This window comes from Rhinopithecus bieti, unplaced genomic scaffold (genome assembly GCF_001698545.2).
Source record: "Rhinopithecus bieti isolate Rb0 unplaced genomic scaffold, ASM169854v2 scaffold_20651, whole genome shotgun sequence".
In the NCBI taxonomy this organism is placed as follows: Eukaryota; Metazoa; Chordata; class Mammalia; order Primates; family Cercopithecidae; genus Rhinopithecus; species Rhinopithecus bieti.
In genome coordinates, this window is record NW_016809930.1 from 747,647 (window position 1) to 766,423 (window position 18,777).

Genomic DNA, 18,777 nt, shown 5'->3' on the forward strand with positions numbered 1-18,777 from the left:
AGTGTTAGCCAGGATGGTCTCGATCTCCTGACCTCGTGATCCGCCCGTCTCGGCCTCCCAAAGTGCTGGGATTACAGGCTTGAGCCACCGCGCCCGGCCACTAAAAGATACTTTTAAGTTAACTGATAAAATCTGTATATGGCCTCGTATTGTATCATTAAGGAATAATTGTTAATTTTATCAGGTGTGATGACAGTGTGGCTACATTTTTAAAATCCCTAATTTTACACATAGGGATAAAATGACAAGACTGTTTTAAAGCACTTCAGGAAAAAAAAAGCAGATGAAGCATACTAGTATGATGAATCCATATTGAAATTCACAATACCATTCTTTTTATAATTGTGAATACTTACAGAGTTTGACAACACATTTTTCTAAGAAAACAAAAAAGACCCACTTATGGATTTAACAAAACAAATTACCAAAATCAACTAATTATTACTAAGTACTCCAAGAAAGAAAAAAAGATAAAGATGTTACTCATCCTTGCTAGCAGTAATATTAATGTAATCAAAGATCAATTTTATTTGTTCTTTAAAAAACACAGTGAAGTCTTGAATAATATTTTGAATCTTATAAAAGGAAGAAATGCCATCTTTATCATCCCATTATTATAAGATACAATTTTTTTTTTTTTTTTTTTTGAGACGATGTCTTGCTCTGTTACCAGGCTGGATTGCAGTGGTGTAATCTCAGCTCACTGCAACCTCTGCCTCTCGGGTTCAAGAGATTCTCCTGCCTCAGCCTCCTGAGTAGCTGGGACTACAGACCCCCGCCACCATGCCTCGCTAAATTTTTTGTAGTTTAGTAGAGATGGGGTTTTACCATGTTGGCCAGGATGGTCTCAATCTCCTGACTCTGTGATCCACCCGCCTCAGCCTCGCAAAGTGCTGGGATTACAGGCATGAGCTACCATGGCCAGCCCAAGATGCGAAATTTGTATTATGTGGGTGGGCACAAAATAGAACAAGAGGGATGATAAATGAATACATGAACAGGGAAATCTTCAGCAGGTATCTTTAAAAAAAAAAAAAGTAGATACTGCTGCAATGACAAAGGCTCAAATAAAGTACTATAAACTCTAAAAAGCTATGGAAGAAAAGAAACAGTGTTGGGCTTCACGTTTGTGCTGTTTTAAAAGCAGATCTTTTTAATTAAACATATTATAACACATAAATTTTGTTTAAAGAGAATCTCTGTAATGCATTTTTCTTCACCTATCCTTGAAGGAAACAATAAGGCAAGTTGTGTAATGAAGCAGCCTAACAGTGTGGGAACTCTACAGAGCAAACCTCAAAGACAGACATTGTTGTGGACTAATTAAGTCAATATATCTGAGACAGGGCAGGACTGCTCAGAGAGGTGGATTAGCCTTGCGTCCTCCCTTTTAGTTTCCCTTTGTGTTGTCTCAATTTCTAAGGACCTTTGATATTGTCTCACCAAAAAAATGTTTCCCAAGAGATACCATTAGGATGCTTTGTTACTATGTGACATTTCAAAACCTTGCTAGATAGCTAGACTGGGTGATAGGAGAAATAGGTTTTCAATAGCACAGAACAGCCTTGTTCCCACAGGAGCCTTGAGAGCACTGTTTACGCAGTCCCTCCAAATTTACGTTTCTATTTTGGTCACAGGCACACTCTTTGGACTGCTACAATATACAATTAAAGAGGGACTTTCATCTAGGCTAACCTGAAGAAAATCTTTTCAACAGCAGCTTGTCATGATACTACAGAATTTCCCACAGTCTCCTTGATACTAAAACTGTAATGTCTAAAAATATGATGGGTCTTTCTTTAATGGATAAGATAGCTGTTTACAATGAAGAGAAATTCTTGTAAATTGCATCACATAACTGATAAAGATGTAAATGTGAAGAATATATTACAGCACAGAGTGCTGAGTTTATTTAAAAAGGGAAACATGGTTTCTCTCATTTAATCTTTCTGTACTACCTTTCTGCTCACAACTTCCAAATATTTTTAAAATGTATAGCTTAATCGTAAAGAAGAAATTTAAAACACATAAAGTATTAGTATATATTTAGATTAAAATACAAATTTAATCATATTAAATATAACAAATGTATATTAACTTACTATTTACCTTTTAAAATATAAAATGTAAAGTACCACATTTCACCAAAGTGAACCATATTTAGATTAAGGGATTTCAGTTTACAGTGTAAGATGAGGCACTTAAATAATTTTCTTTGACAACAACTTAACGTCCACATTCGACGACTTTCCTTCATCTCCCTCAGAATAGTTCTATAAACTAATTTACAACCTAAGAGCTGCCCATCTACTGCATATTTCCTGCAGTTGCTCAGTTTCAGTTCTTATTACAAAAATTAAATGAGTTCTGAATGAAATTTAAAATACAATGTTTTTGTTCCCACCAATAATCAGATGTTAAAATGCTTATCTGGCAATGATTTTCTTTACTTTTTAAATAACATCTGTATTGACTGGCCATCAGTGGAATGATTTCTTACAGGGCTAAGCCAATGCCATTGATTTTCTTTTAAAATAAAGTAAAACACTTGTTCTCTGCAGTGAGAGAAAATTGCCTTCTTCCCACAGTAACCTACGCAGCAAGAACCACCTGACCTCACACTGTCAAGCACCAATTCAGACCCTGCAACACAAGCTTTATCTCCATTCCTGGGCTCCTCCATTCCTCTTTTTACTTGATGACATCTGCATTTATGACTTCAGCAGAAGTCTAGACTGTGGGCAGAAACAGTAAAATACCTCAGCCTAATAGTATAGTAGATATCCTGGAGCAACAGAACACTTTTAACTTAAATCAGACTATTTAGGATAAAATGCACACAAATTATGCAATATTGTCCTAAGAACAAGAAAGCAGGGCATTTTGTTTGTAAAATGGTAGCACTCCCAATTCTATGACTGCAGAGGTCTTCCTCTTCTTATTCTTCCAGGCCTCTGTGGCTGTTTTAGTTTAAAGCCATATGCTCTTCCTGTTTTGATAAAGCAGAGATAGTGATGACAGTTGAAAATAATGAATTTTGGCCTTTACAGCAGTCAATGTAACAAAACCTTAATTAGGAAAAGATTGAAGAAACTAGTATCTAAGAACCTGTAAATTAGCATTTAGTTTGAAACGATATTTTACCAATTTACAACGGTTGTCAGAAGAAACACAGCACATCTCCACTGGGGATAGTTCAGGTCTTGGCTGCCACAAACTGGTTCTTAAATTCACCAAGAAGAAAGAGTCTCCAACAAAACAGTCATTCTCTTGCGGATGAAGTGGTTTATTAGCAAAGGGGTCAGGATGACAACACCATTCTCCAACTATAGCTCCCCAGTTCTCACTCGGCAGTGGGAGCACCCTGAGGAGCTTCCTAGTGGAAAGAGGAAAAATCATTTTTAACAGAACAAAATGGAACTAACATTCTCTTAATTAAATGAGCATAAAAGATGAAAGAAACTCATTAACCACAAGGCTTGCAATGCTAATTTTTCCCCAATTATAAAAGTAATATATACTCACTACAACTAATTTTGAAAATGCAAGGAGGTATAAACAAGGAAAAATCATCCTTTTATCTCACTACCCAGAGATAAGTAACTAAACATGACAGTGTATTTCTTTGCCATCCGTTCAAAAGATATATCTGTACATATCACACAAAGTTTGAGAATGGTGAATAAACATACTATATCTTGCTTTTGTTGTTTTATTTAGATGAATCCTAATTAGTCCACAGTATTCTATTCTATAATCAAAACTTTTGAGATCATTCCCTCAACCGTTAGATATTTAGGTTTTGAGTTTTTCATTATCAATAACTCTGTGATGAATGTTCCTGTTAGAATATTTATGAACATATCTATTTTCCTTGGAAAGAATCTTATATAAGTGTGAGATGATAAGCACAAATTGTACGCATATTTTAAAACCTAACACCTATTTGGTGAATTTCTTTCCAGAAAGGCTGTGCCAATCTATAATTCTTCCACTCACCCTTTTCATAAATGAATACTATCATTTCTGCATTAGTAATACGTGAAAGTGTCTTCAATGCTGCTTTAATTGGCAACTCTTAAGTTACTGGTGAGATTCATCTAGTTTTTCCACTTATAGACCACTGTGTTTCTTCTGTGAATTGTGATTAGTGACTATTTTCCAGGGTCCGTATTACTATGTTCTTATTAATTTGTAATAATGTGTTATATATTAAGATTATTAGCCTTATGTTTATTAACCTGTTACAAATTTTTTTGATGTTACTGCCTTTTATTTTGGTTTACATGTCTTAACTGTCAAATCACCTAACAACTTTCTTCTATAATTTCTATTACTATATTTTAATAAACTTTTAATTTTGGAATAATTTCAGATTTACAGAAAACTTACAAAGGTAATATATTAGTTCCCATATACACTTCACCCAGCTGGCCTTAAAGTTACTATTTTATGATACTATGGTAGATTTGTCAAAACTACACACTTAGAATTTCACCTGTTTTTCCACTAAAATCCTTTTCTTCCCCCAAGATCTAATTCATGATAATACTTTGCATTTAGTCATCATGTCTCCCTAGTCTCGTCTGGTCTGTAATAGTTTCTCAATATTTCCTTATTTTTCAGAAACTTGAGATTTTTGAAAAGATCCATGTATTTTACAGAATATTCTTCAATCTGAGTTTGTATAATATCGTCTCAAGATTAGGCTGGTGGTATGGATTTGGGGAAAGAATCTCACAGAAGTGAAACGTACCCTTCTCATCATATCATATCAGAGAGTATATCACATCAACACAACTTAGTGATGCTAATCTTGATAACTTGGTTAAGGTGATATCTGCTAAGTTCCTCCTTCTAACAAAACACAAACACTAGTAAATTAATGTACATTCAGATGTTATAAGTTAAAATATTTAAGATGTGAATGCTACTTTTTTTTTTTAAACAATTCCCCCTATTTTCCTTTGATTTCCCCAATCAACTGAGTCACATAAAAGGGCAATTACAATTCAGAGGAGGGTACACAATTTATAACTGCAGAGGACAAAGCTAGAAACAAGAAAGGCTGATTTTAGTTTAACATAAGGAAGAACTTTTCCTTTGAAATTAGTATACACTGCACCATTGGTATCATCAAGGTGCTGAGGCTGTTAAGCATACTGAGAAGTGATTCTTTCAACATACACTTCCTACAAGTCTACCATGAATAAGGCATTCTACTGGCACAAAATATGAACACATACAGTCATCTCTCTTAAGGTACTCATGTTCTAGTAAGAAATATGGACCTATAAACAAATAACAAAAGGACATGTTATAAATGCTCGTAACAGAGTAATGGTTCTAAACTCTTGCAGTGGGGGGGAGTGTGTGGCGCCAGGGGGAGCAGTACAGATCCCTTTGAATATTTAAGAAAAGTGTTAGCCTCTTTCCTCAAACATACATTTCTACAAGCACACAAAATCTGCATATTACTTTAGGGGATTCATGGATCCCCAAGACCAATCAATGAATTCAGGGCAATATACACAAAACATTATGGGAATAGACTGTACATAGACTTCAGAGAAGAGGTAATATCTGAGCTGGCCTTTGAAGGATAAATAGTAGTTCTCCAGGCAATGAAAGGAATTAAGGGCATCACGGAAGAAACAATATGAAGGTAGATGCCATATATGTTTACTTTGACACTGTATTTCTGCTGCCTTATGTTGCTTCTAACATATAGCATGAGCTCTTAAATATTTGTTGAAGAAATGAACTAGTGTATTTTGATAACTAAAATGTGTGAAGCATTTCACACTGGTCGTATCTGTTGCACACTGGAATTCAGGGGTTAACAAATCTTTTCCCTTGCTGCTTGAGAATCTGACCTTTGGTTTAGCCACCTAGCTCTGTTACCCTGGAAACCAGGTAAGATCTTAGGCATCGACTATATTGCTAGGCAACACTGCTTACGGTAAAAATGGTCCTTGGTTGGTAAACTGTATCTGAACCAGGAAGAAATATGAATGAGCTGTAAATGTCTGATAGGATACTTTGGCCTTCCCTGAATGCAGTCTCTTCTTGGGAACCCTACAAACTATATCAAGAATTGTTACAAGAAATACTGGCTGCTTAAGGCAGAAGGCCTTCTTCTGAGCCAGGGCAGCTCCCGTTCCTCCCTGATGTGGAGCTTATGCTTTGTACCTGGAACTATGCCGTGTGGGCAGACAAGTCCCCAGAAAGGTATGTGAGCTGTCACTTGTGCAAACATGCAGAGCCCCTGCTGAGAGGAATTCTTGATGCTGCCCTGCTAGCAAGCTGGCAAAGAATGTGGACTGTGGTAGCCTTGTGAGTCCACATGTTTAGGTAACTTAAGAAGACCCTTGGTGGGCACTAAACACACCTTATTTCATTTAATGCTTGCAACAACTTTGTGAGACAAGAAATATCATTTTCCTATACAGAGGAGGAAAGTGAGGCTCAGAAATGTTAAGTAATCTGCATAAGTTCACAGAATCAGAGGTGATCAGTAATGGCAGGTTCTTAGTCCAGGTCTTCCTGCCTCCAAAACCAAACTTTTTCCTTAGAATATATTCCCTGCCCTGGCAATGCAGAACAACCATAGAGGAGACTTGGGCAGGTAGGATGGTGGCAAACTGTGTGGGGTGTTGCAGGCCACGCTAAGGGGTAGGGACTTGGTACCTCAGGTGCGTAGGAAGCATTACAGAATTTTAAGTGGAATAACAGGTCAGATTTGAATTTTACCAAGAAGAAGCAGAAGAAGAAAAGGGCAAATAAATTGCCTGTTTAGAGTGGGAAGGAGTTAGGCCTAAATAGGCTCCTGGACTTTCTCCATCATTAAGATCTTTTGTCTCCTGACATATTGCATGTAGTGCCAATAAACAAACCCTCAATACAGTGCAAGAGACAACAATGGCAAAATCGCCTACATGATCAGGGAAATAAAATTGCCCCAAGATTTACAGAGATCTGGGAGACAACTCACATTAACACAAAATATGATATTTTAAACTTAATGTGACTACATTATCATGTGAATAAAAGCTAAATATATCCTATAACCATCTACATAAGACACCAGGAGCAAGAAAGTGCCTAATCTGTAACTCATTGCAAAGATAAAAGTTTTTAAAGCAGAAAAAATTTTTTTGATGTTTTGAAGAAAACATAAAACATTTAAGAACAAAAGATTTTAATCACTGCTTTACTGAAAGCATATTTATCTAAAACCCTGAAAATAGACTTTGATATGATCTACTTCCCAAGAGAACTTTCAAAATAAAATAGATACCATCTTTTCAAGGTTAGTTTTAGGTAGAATCCTGGTGGAGCTCAAAAAAACAGTGAAATGATTTCCTGAATTTTCTCTCAGCTTAAGATTCTATAATGAATAGCAACACAACTTCACAATAAATTAAAATTTCCTAGTTATTTTTAAGGTACCATGAGCACAGACTTTTTTTTTTTTTTTTTTTTTTGAGCCGGAGTCTCGCTCTGTCGCCCGGGCTGGAGTGCAGTGGCAGGTTCTCAGCTCACTGCAAGCTCTGCCTCCCGGATTTATGCCATTCTCCTGCCTCAGCCTCCGAGTAGCTGGGACTACAGGCGCCCGCCACCTCGCCCGGCTAGTTTTTTGTATTTTTTAGTAGAGACGGGGTTTCACCGTGTTAGCCAGTATGGTCTCGATCTCCTCGACTTTTAGGAAACAAAATATACAAATGATATCGATGTTTAATACTTAAACATATACACAAGAAAATGTATGCCCCTTAACTTTAATAGAGGTAAAGAAAAATGAAGAATGTGAAGATAAAGAAACATACATAAGAAAATAAAATTATGCTCCTTAGCTTTAAAATGAAACATTAATCAGTGATAATAACAATGGTAATAACAGCTTTTACAGATTGGATTATAACCAAGCGGACATTAAGAATATTAATAACATCAACTATCTAAAGCTCAAAATATGGCTGCTGGAATTAGATAAACTCAGGTGACATTCTCAGACTGGCAGGCCACAAATCCTATAAAACTAGCTTAGCACTTTAATACTATTACATACATAGTATGATTAGAGCCATAAAAGTATAATTTTATTCCAAAAGTTTGTACAGTGTTACCAATAGTGCAGTTGGTGACTGTACTCTTTTTTAACCTCTTTGTAGAAACGTGACTATATTCTTGGGAGTAGTTATTTTCAGGTTACAATTGTAGCTGGTCTGCCAAGTGGCTCAATCAAGTGGTTGGATATCCTGACATCTCATGTTTCCAAAGATCCCATCTTGCTGGTTTCCCTCCAGGGTGTCAATGCCCTCATGAGATCTAGGCTGACACCTAGCACTACCCTGCCAGTGCAGGGAGAACAGGGCGAAACATCCAGAGACCTCAGGAGAGCCACTCTGTTTCAAATCATCTGAAAATCAAAAGGCTTGAGTTTGAAAGTTTGGCCAACTGATTTCATTCATGTATGAGATGAATTTATTTCTAGAATATATAAATTCCAAACACAAGGACTATTTGGCTGTTTCTGAAACTATTCACAACAAAATACATTTCTTTATTGTTGCTGGATATTGGCCCGTTAATCTTAACAAGAGCATAATCAAAAATTACATACATTCACACACATTTCACAGAAAAACTGTTAATCTGGTAAAATGTAAATTGGAGAATTTAATTATAAAGAAATGAGGCATTATGTGGTTATGAATAACCACAACAAATAGCTAAGAACAAGTGACCTTAAAATTAGGCGCTGCTGTAATTAGCAGGTATCATGTGCCCTGGTGCTAGTAAATATTTAAAAGCCATTAATGAGTCTTACTGTTTAAACTGTCCTCTACATCTTATTTGTACAATTAAGTTGACAAGAACCTTTTTTATTTAAAAAAAAAAAAAAAAAAGAATAAGCATTAGTCCCATACTACGAAATAATCATGAATCACAAAGTACATGAAACCGCAAATACAAAGGTTCATTGATCAGGGAATTTTCATGTTTCATAGCACTCTAACAGGTTTATCTAATCCAACGTCCTCATTTTACAGGTGAGGAAACTGGAGCCCAGGAAATTAATGTAACATGTTCCCAGATAATAAGACTAGCCAGTAAGCAGATCTTAACTCTGTTCCACTGCTCCTATAGAGGTGCTCCCAATACAGATAAATCAACATATTCCAAGGTACCTTCCTGGGAAATATGTTTACAATTACTTGATTTTTGGCACATACATGCTCTTTTGAAAACCTTTGGTCTTGTTTTCTATTTAACGAGCACAAAGTTGTCCTTACCACTCACATAAAACAGATAACTGAGGGAGAAATAAGAACAACACTGGGTTTGACATTAATGGTCAACATGAAATCTATGTGCAGATACTTAAGGAAGCATCTTTATCCATACAACTCAGTCAAAGGGCAAGCTACCTAAGAGTTAAAGGTAAGCAAAGTCTTGAGTCATTTACTAAGGATTTCTCTGCATTACGGAAGAGGCATGCATATGCCAGGCACACAGGTGTGACATGAAAAGGTTTTTGGGTAAGACTTGCTTAAATGAGGCAAAGGCTAAGTCAAGTCCACTGTTTCTCAGCGAGAAAAAGAGAAAGGGAATTCATTTCCTTGGCACATGCAGAGTATGCGAATCACAGTCTTGAAACAAAAAGGTTTGAAACACTAAACTAGATAATTTGCTAGTTTGCTAATAAGAACAATTTGGAAAAGAGTGTAGGAAATCTATAAAACCAATTTAAAAGACCTTGCTGAGCATTAGCTATTAAATATGTTACATCCTTTAACTCTCTTGACAAGTTTGGAAAATAGGCCTTATTAGAAGGCTGTATTAGAAGAACCTGAGGTAGTACAAACACAACTTCCCAGCTACTAAGTCATGAAGCTGGATTTCAAACCCAGGTCCCATTCTCCTGCTCCTGCCTCCAGGGCCAGACGATGGTCAAGGTTAGGGAGAGTGAGTGCTGCCCTTTTAGTTCTCAGTTCCATCACTGTAAAAGGGACTGACACAGAAGACACAGTTCCTGAACAGAAAAAATGGGGGCAACAGATACAAGATTTTTCATATTATCATCCTGTTCCAATGAAATACAAATAACTGCCAATAATGAGCCAGCATATTCTTTACTGCAAGCAGCACCCAGAAATACTGTTACACTGATTTAACATGTTCCAACTGTAACTTCTAGGAATCCCCATTGTTGTCTAGGAATGAATGTTTCAGAAACTTCATCTGAGAATTCAACCAAAGCCTAAAATAGACTGAGAGAAGGAAAACACTCTTGGTTCAACTACAGTGTAAACTGAGATCCCCTGAACCTTTCAGGATAAAGTGGGTCTGTCACCAAGTACATGCAGTAACTTCAACCCTTAAGTAATCCAAGCAAAGATGAGGTTCCCTCCTCTGCAAATTTAAAGTCACCTCATTTCTTACTCAAGACAGTCAATCTGAGGATCCTCCATTTGTAACCTCTCACTTATGCCAGAATAACTCTGTGCCATCTCATCTACCGGGGACACTGCCAGAAATCTGGAAGCAAGCAAGAGAGGTTGGTAGAAGGCCAAAACAAACATGTCAACGTTTATTCGATTCAACCCAGTAAAAATTGATTGAGAGCACACTATTTACGAGGGACAGTGCCTGATGCTGCGGACATGGATGATGATGATGATGATAAGAACAGTAATTATCGCAGTAGCTAATACATACAGAATGCTTGCCACGTTGCCACATGCCAGGCACTGTCATAAACACTTAAACTCACTTGATTCTCCTAGCAACCCTATGAGATAGGTCCTACTGTTAGCCACATTTTTGCAATAAAAGAATTGAGGCACAGACTGCTTAAGTAACTTGCCCAGAGTCACACAGCTAGTAAATGTCAGGTGCAAACCTAGTTACTCTGGCTTCTGAGTCTGTACTGCTAGACAGACTTAGAAGGGACTACACCGTACTGCACTCTCAAAAGAGTAGGGATAAAGGATACAGGGGACAAGATTATCTGCACTCTGAAAGCCTACAGTTTAGTTGTGAAGACAGGCAAATAAACCTTAGAGGAGCACCTAAACCAACCCAGGGTTGAGAGAAGGCTCATAACAGTACCTGTCCTGTCAACTGAATTCTGAAGTTCAGGTAGGAGCCAACCAGGGGAAGACAGGGTGTGGGGTGCATTCCTCCAGGAAAGGAAGTCACTTTCATAAGGCCCCAGGATGAAAAAAATCATGAAAAGACTGTGGGGCTGCACACTGATCACCAGAGCTGCGTACAGAACGCCAGTCAATAATGGCATGTTTTTGGGGGGAGGAGGAATAGGGGAATAGGTTGGGAGAGATATAAAATGTGAGGGTGGAGAGGTAAATAGAGGTAAACTCATAAAGGTCCTAATGTAGCATGTTTCTGGAATTTATACTGGAGAAATGGGGGGTCATGGAGGGGTCTGACCAGTAGAGCCTGATGCATTTGAGAACAATTACTTAGTTGTGCTAAAATAGATCAGACGAGAGGACAAAACTACCGGGAGGCTCAATGGATGAGGCGCTGGTGCAACAAGTGTAATTAGGTGAGAAGACAGTGGCCTCAACTAAGGTAGAGGCACTGGGGTGGAGGAAAGTGGATTTATGTAAGACATGCTATGAAGAAAGTAACAAAAGAACTTGGCAATTGACCATTTATGGGGGGAGCCCCTTAGAGCAAGCTGATCCACGTTAGAGCATATGGCCCAAAGGCTTTGAATGCGGCCCAACACAAATATGTAAACTTTCTTAAGACATGAGATTTTTTTGGCAATTTCTTTAAAGCTCATCAGCTATTGTTAATGTTAGTGTATTTTATGTGTAGCCCAAGACAGTTCTTCATCTTCCAGTATAGCTCGGGGAATCTGAAAGCTTGGACTCCCCTGCCTCCAGAGGGAGGAACTTCTGTCTACACCAGGTTTCTACCTTGAGGACAGGCAGAAGTACAGCATTACTGAGATAAGGAACACCGGAAGAGAAGCAGGTTTCAGATAGGAAGGATCCACTTACTTATAAGTCTTAGGAACCTGGCTCAGGAAACCCATCTAATAAAAAACTCTAAATTCTTTAAATATTATTAACGATAATTAGGATTTAATCTGTCTCTCCAGCCTATGAATGACTCGTGGCTGAAGTTTTAGGGGGAAGGGTTTGTGCCCAAGAAACAAGAAGGCTGACATGAGGAAGAAAGAAGACAAAAAAAAAAAAAAAAAAAAAAAGAAATTAAAAAGCCTTTGGGACTGCAAAAAAAAAAAAAAAAAAAAAAACGCCAAAAACAACAACAACAACAACGAAAACCAGCAAAGAGTCCTTCCCATCTCAACAGGGCAATCGCAGCACATGGCAAGAATAAATGATAAAATTAACTTAATCATTAAGAAAAGGTTAATTTGTGCTCTGTATGCTCTGTTTTAATAAGCAGGAGAAATAGGAAATGGATTTTAGACAGGCACTGATAAAAATAGTTCAAATAAAAAGTTTTTGTGCAAAAGCTTCTGTTATGTGGAAAAAATTACTGAATGTGGAAAATGTCACTCAGCATCGTGTTGGATGAAACATGTGACAGGTCCCATGTTTCTTTTCAGGAGGGAGGTGCTTCAGTGATCAGCACAGGTTTTCGGCCGAGATAAGCTCTCCTCTCTCAATGCCAGCATCCTAGTGCTCCCCTTTACGTCCCTAAGAGCTAATCACTCTGATTGCTAGCAAGTTTTGTGGCTGATTTTGTTCAAAGTGATATTAAGCTGGCTCTCACTTTAAGGCCATATACTACTCCATTGGCAATTTCTTGAAAATTCTGATAGAAAAGAGATAACCATTGCCAGGCATGGAATTAATCAGTGTTAAATATATTCCTTACCTGTCTTTTATTATGACTTCACCACAGGATTGGCAATAAAATGTGCAACATTCTTGGGCTTGCGAGCTTTGATTAAACATTGAAATCAGTTCTAAAGGAAGTCAATGAAATAGCTAATCTTAGAGATTGAAACAAATATATTATCATACTTAAACAGTTCAATAGCCACAATAAATTACCATCCATAAACAGTTTATGATCCACCCAGATTTAATTATACATTTAATTAATACTATCTGATGACTCAAGCAGAGCAAATATTGTGAAGTGTTTTTGAAAACAACAGATTTTGCTAAGTGTTCCAGAGCTAGGTGCTCCCCTAGATTACACATGTAGCATTTGTTAGTTCTCTCGTTCTATAAATACCAACATTAAGGATGAGTGAAAAAGAACTATTTCCTTCTCATCAAGCTAACTACACAGCTCTGCAACATTCTTAGCTTTCCTCTGCTATGTCTCACAATAGTGTTTCATCAGTGTAAACAAATAGAGTTCTTAAATTTGAGTTTAATTTTTTGTTGTTGTTGTTGAGGCACCCAGGCTGGAGTACAGTGGCACGCTTTTGGCTCACTGCAATCTCCACCTGCTGGGTTCAAGCAATTCTCTGCCTCAGCCTCCTGAGTAGCTGGGATTACAGGTGCCCGACACCACACCTGGCTAATTTTTGTATTTTTAGTAGAGACGGGGTTTCACCATCTTGGCCAGTCTGGTCTTGAATTCCTGACCTCGTAATCCACCTGCCTCGGCCTCCCAAAGTGCTGGGATTACAGGCGTGAGTCACCATGCCCAGCCAAATTTGAGTTTAATTTTATTTAAACAAGGTTTATGTCCAATCTAGCATATTACCAAATGAACAAAGATCTCAAACTAATGTTTATTGGACACCTCCCTGTGAATGGAATGGCTCCAAAAAAAGTCCAATTATTCCAGAGCAAAAGTCAATTTCTAATGAAAGCTATGGTAAAACACTGAAAGCTGTGGGGAAAAAATGTATATTTCTCACGCTATGGTAAGAGCAGCATAAGGCAGCACGTTCCCTTAGTTTCCATTATTTCTTTTATGAAATAAGGAAACTTTCATTTAAAAGAAACAACTAAAATATGTCTGTAAAAATCTAATTAAACAAATGAGCTCATATCCATCAGAATCAAGCAATATGGATTTGGTTTGTGTTTTTCTGTATATATTTTAAGATTAAAAAAACTGATGCTAGAAGGTTTATGCCTTGGCAATTAAAAATCTTAACAGTTTGTAAGGGGCGGTCAGAAATCCCTATAGCACTAAGGTGAAATTAACAGTATTTAACTTTGAGCAGATTAAAAGGAAACCTAAGAATCCAAAATATTCTTTCCAGACCCACAAACAAATTTTCAGTGAAACACTACCCTCTGCTGGTCACCCAGCACGATGCACTGGGTCGGGTTTAAAACTCAGAGCTTCTGATAATAGAGGAATCCTGGGAGAGTGTTGCTGCGGGGGATCAATCTAATGCATGTGCTCTAATAGATCCTACTGTAGCTAGTTCCACATTGAGGGTCACAGTTTGACACTCAAAATAGCAGTATACCAGTATGATGTTTGCTATAGTTGTCCTTAAAAGGGTGTTCTTAGCATTGAAAAGTCATCTTTTTAAAAACCCTGAAACACAAACTGAATGCTAAAACTTTCAAGTCACTTCCTACAAAACAGTTTGATTCAAGTTCACACCAGTACACATCTATTCATATTTATTCATTCCGCAAATATTTATACACCATCTATTATATGGAAAGCACTCAGGCAATTAAGTGCTGAGGAATCTGTTTTGGATACTCTTTCATGCACTATGGAACAGTCCTTTGGTAGTTTTCCTTTTCAGACATTTGAGCAAAATATATTAAAAGTGTAAAGAAATAGGAGACCAATGAACACAAACAGTATGCAAATCAGCACATAGCAATCAATTTATTTTGTCCTATAGTTTAAACAATGTTTCTGGATTTAAGTTTTTAAAAATAATTCCAGTTTTGATATTTGTATATTCAGTTACAGAATACAGAATATGGATGGGCAAAAACCCAATACTATGTCCCTGGTGGTCTCTATTCCTCCATCTTTAACATCACAGCCCCAGAAAACACTCCACTGTGGCTTTCATGCTTGCCTTTCCCAAATCTCAGGATCCAACACAAAATTCCTGCTGTGGTTACTCTTGTAAAAGAGGTAACTGTTGTGAAGGAGAAGGTGATGACAACACAACATCCAGCCTCCCATGGCCTCTTCCATAAAACAACACTTTCTCTGCCCATTAGTAAGGGTACTCAGAGAGTCTACTTCCCAGCTTGGTGACCCTAACCTTCTTGCTATGGTTATTCCAACAGTCATTCCTAGTATTCATCCTATAATATTTAAATGCCATGACATCCATCTCTTTTCCCTACCCCTTGTTCCTAAAACCAACCCTGTCCAACTCAAACTAGTTATTCACTAACCCAGGACTTGAGCAAACATTGCTCTCCAGCAAAAAAGAAATGAAACCCTCTCTATCTTCTCTTTCCTCACAAAAGCCCACAATAGAGACTCAGGGGAATACTCAACATTTTCTAAGTGGCTCTTCCAAACACTCCTGCTGACCCCATCTCCAGGATCCACACTGCTCAGATGAAAGGTTTATTACAGATGAGGCAGCAGTGAAGTGTCAGTGTGCAACTGAAAGAATTACAATCTTTCTCTGGTAATAAACATCATATAAGTCTTTTATAGCCTGTTTCCCCCTTTGACATAATTTTAATCCCCCAAAGCATATAGCACATCCATTGTAATAGATGTAATGAGCCAATAATTTTATTCAATAAATAACCCCGAGGTCTTAGAAAAAGCAAATTTTCTACTGCATTACCGAATCATTATACCAGTTACAAAATGTTGTAAGTATAACAGGCATAGTAAAAATCAAAATCAAATTAAGTATCAAACTCAACTGCAGGATCCTTTGTGTACTGTTTTCTCTATTTGGAACTGTCACCACATGGATAGGATTTCCTTATTCAGGACTCAGGTCAACCATCACCTCCTCACAGTGGCCTTCACTGATCATCCTTCAGGCAACCCTAGTCACTCCCTATCCCATTATTCTGTTTTATATTATCATAACACTTTTCTTAATATTTAAATTGTTTGCTTATTATCTGCTCTCACCAATTAGAATGTAAGCTCCATGAGAGCAGACACCTCCCCTACCTTGTTCACTTCTGTATCCCCCGCACCTAGATTGATGCCTAGCACATGGCACAAACCAAAATATTTGCTGAATGAATAAATTTCCATGTAATGCTTTAAAATCAGTCAGGTCTTATACAATTGCCATCTGATTTAATCTTCCCATCTGTGAGCCAGAAAATTTTACAATTAAAGAAACAAGGCAGTAGGTAAATGGGAAATCTCTACACCTTCTGCTCAATTTTGCTGTGGGTGGAAAAGAAAGAAGGGAGGGAGGGAGGAAGCCTCATAAAGGTTAAGTAACATGTTCAATTGCATACAGCCAATAACTGGCAAGGCTGACAAAGACCCTAGAGCTTCTCAACCCCTTCACCTGGGAAAAGTTCAACTTATCAAAGGAAAAATCACCTTTGGTTCATAACTAAAAGGTAAATACAGAAGCAGAAGTGCTAATATTACTCACTTGTGCCTAATTCTGCTTGTGCCTGCAGCCGCAGGTGCAGTCCATCTCCAGTAACAAACTGTAGCCCACGGCAAGAGGAAGGTACAAGCCTGACCTCTGCTGGAAGCTGGATTTCTGTGCAGCCTTCGGGGGTTTTCATCTGGAGTGAAGATGGCATTATGGAAATATCCATGGGCATACCTCCTTCTTTCGGTTCTCTAGTAATTAGAAACAAAACCCAAACAAATTATTTCTCATAATGAAAACCACATGATGAAAGAAACAAATATGGCCAAGGATCTCTTTGTTCCTCTTCAATAGAGGCTCTAAAGTCACTCTCCCAGAAAAACAGCAGCAAGCAGATCATAAAGGAAAGCAACCTACACTAGCTTTAGATCTGGTCAGAGAGTGCCCTTCACCGTCACCATAATATGCAAGTTCTGGGACAGACTTTTGGTTCTTCCTTCTGAGAAGAGCACTAAAATAATGTTTTATAGTAAATCAGAGCAAAGTACTGTTATTTCAAATACAAGATTTTAATAAAGAGACCAAGATTCAGTGAAGCTAAGATACAAGAGAAAAATCTGTCAATTTTAAGAAAAAGAATTAATGAAGAAAACAATATAGTGATGTATGAATATCAGGTGTGAAAGGACTTACTAATACAATTCACAGTAAACAAAAATTATTCAGTATAGGCAATAAAGAGTAAAACACAGTCCCTGTCAAAAGCCCCCAGATGTCAAATGTATAGAGGGGAAAAGGCATGTATGGAAATGACCCTCCTCTGAAACTGCAATAGGCTTAGCATTGCAACAGAGGTACAAAGTACCATGGCTCCTCCTTAAGTGCAGACAGCAGGCCATCCACATGGTGTCAACTAAGTGCAGAGAGCAAGTCATTTGCTTGAGTGTCATCTGAGTACACAGGGCAGACGATATATTCAGGTGTGAATCTTGATGAGGCCTCAGAAATCTGCCTTAGAAAATCTTACAGCTACTTTCTGGCTAGTTCCTTTTCAAAGCATATGGATCTGCACTTAGTTAGCAATACAGAATATTAAGCACCTGAGTTTTTTGCAGGGACAACAGCTTCAAATCCGAGTCAAAAGTCCAATTTCAAGAAATGGTGTTTAAGCAATAATGATCCTCTAAAACAAGCGTCAGCACCTTTTTTTCTGTGAAAGACCAGATAGTAAATATTTTAGGCTTTATGAGCCATGTATGGTCTCAAAGTAGAATACATATTCTAATTTTTATTTTTTAAAAAACAACCCTTAAAAAATGTAAAATCAGCAGGTCGAGGTGGCTCACTCCTCTAATCCTAGCACTTTGGGAGGCCAAGGTGAGAGAATGGTTTGAGCCATAAGTTTGAGACCAGCCTGGGCAACATAGCAAGACTCTGGCTCTACAAAAAAAATTTAAAAATTAGCTGGGTATAGTGGCACACACCTGTAGTCCTAGCCACTCAGGAGGCTGAGATGGGGAGGATCACCTGAGCCTAGGAGACTGCAGTGAGCCATGATCACGCCACTGCATGCCAGCCTGGGCAACAGATCAAGAACCTGTCTAAGAGTAAAAAAGATAAAGAAGAAAAATCCAAATCTTAGCTCACAGGCTGTACCAAAACAGGCTGCAGGCAGGATTTGGCCAATGGGCCATAGTTCTCTGACCACTGCTCTAAAAATAACACAATGTCCGTTTGCTGCCTCAATGACTTTCAAACTAGACTGTGTAGGGTTGACACTTCCAAGTGCTGCAAGGGTTACCACTGGATTCCTAAGTCTCCATTGCCACCCCATCTCTGGTTTATCACATTTCTTCCCAGTCCCAAAAACCTTAGTCATTTTATAGGGCCAAGCAAGGGAAGCATCAGTGCAAGGGTGGTGACACAGTGGCCCAGCATGGATATGAGAAACCAAGCAGGCTGTGGAGGGCATCCACCAGGAGGACCACTCAGCAGGGGTGTCAGATCCCAAGACAGGTGAGGAGGAAATCTGAACAGGAGGTGAGGCCAGCTCAGGATGGGGTTTCAGAGCCTGTCTTAGCTCAGCTGCTATAACAAAATACCATAGATGGGTGGCTTAAACAACAGACATGGCAGAGAAAGGAAGTTCGGTGCCTCTTCCTCTCCATATAAGGACACTAATCTCATCGGGGGGGCCCACCCTCAAGACCTCATCTAAATCTAACTACCTCCTAAAGCCCCATCTCCTAAGACCATCATTTCGGGGGTTAGGGCTTCAACATGTA

General features: G+C 38.1%; 1 protein-coding gene across 6 annotated transcripts in view; it reads right to left on the reverse strand.

Moving 5' to 3' along the window:
• UBE3D (ubiquitin protein ligase E3D) overlaps positions 1-18,777 on the reverse strand; it is a 178,386-nt gene that overhangs the window by 153,918 nt on the left and 5,691 nt on the right. For 5 of the 6 annotated variants that reach the window (XR_001888962.1, XM_017890978.1, XM_017890975.1 and 2 more), the window contains exons 2-4: positions 16,547-16,743; positions 12,886-12,976; positions 3,145-3,376 (exon numbers count right to left, since the gene is read on the reverse strand). Coding sequence is in view for 5 of the 6 variants with exons in the window: in XM_017890978.1 (XP_017746467.1) it covers positions 3,145-3,376; positions 12,886-12,976; positions 16,547-16,743 (520 nt within the window). In the remaining variant the exon portion in view is untranslated. The remainder of the gene's footprint in view (positions 1-3,144; positions 3,377-12,885; positions 12,977-16,546; positions 16,744-18,777) is intronic. The other variant, XM_017890979.1, reaches the window with a different exon arrangement.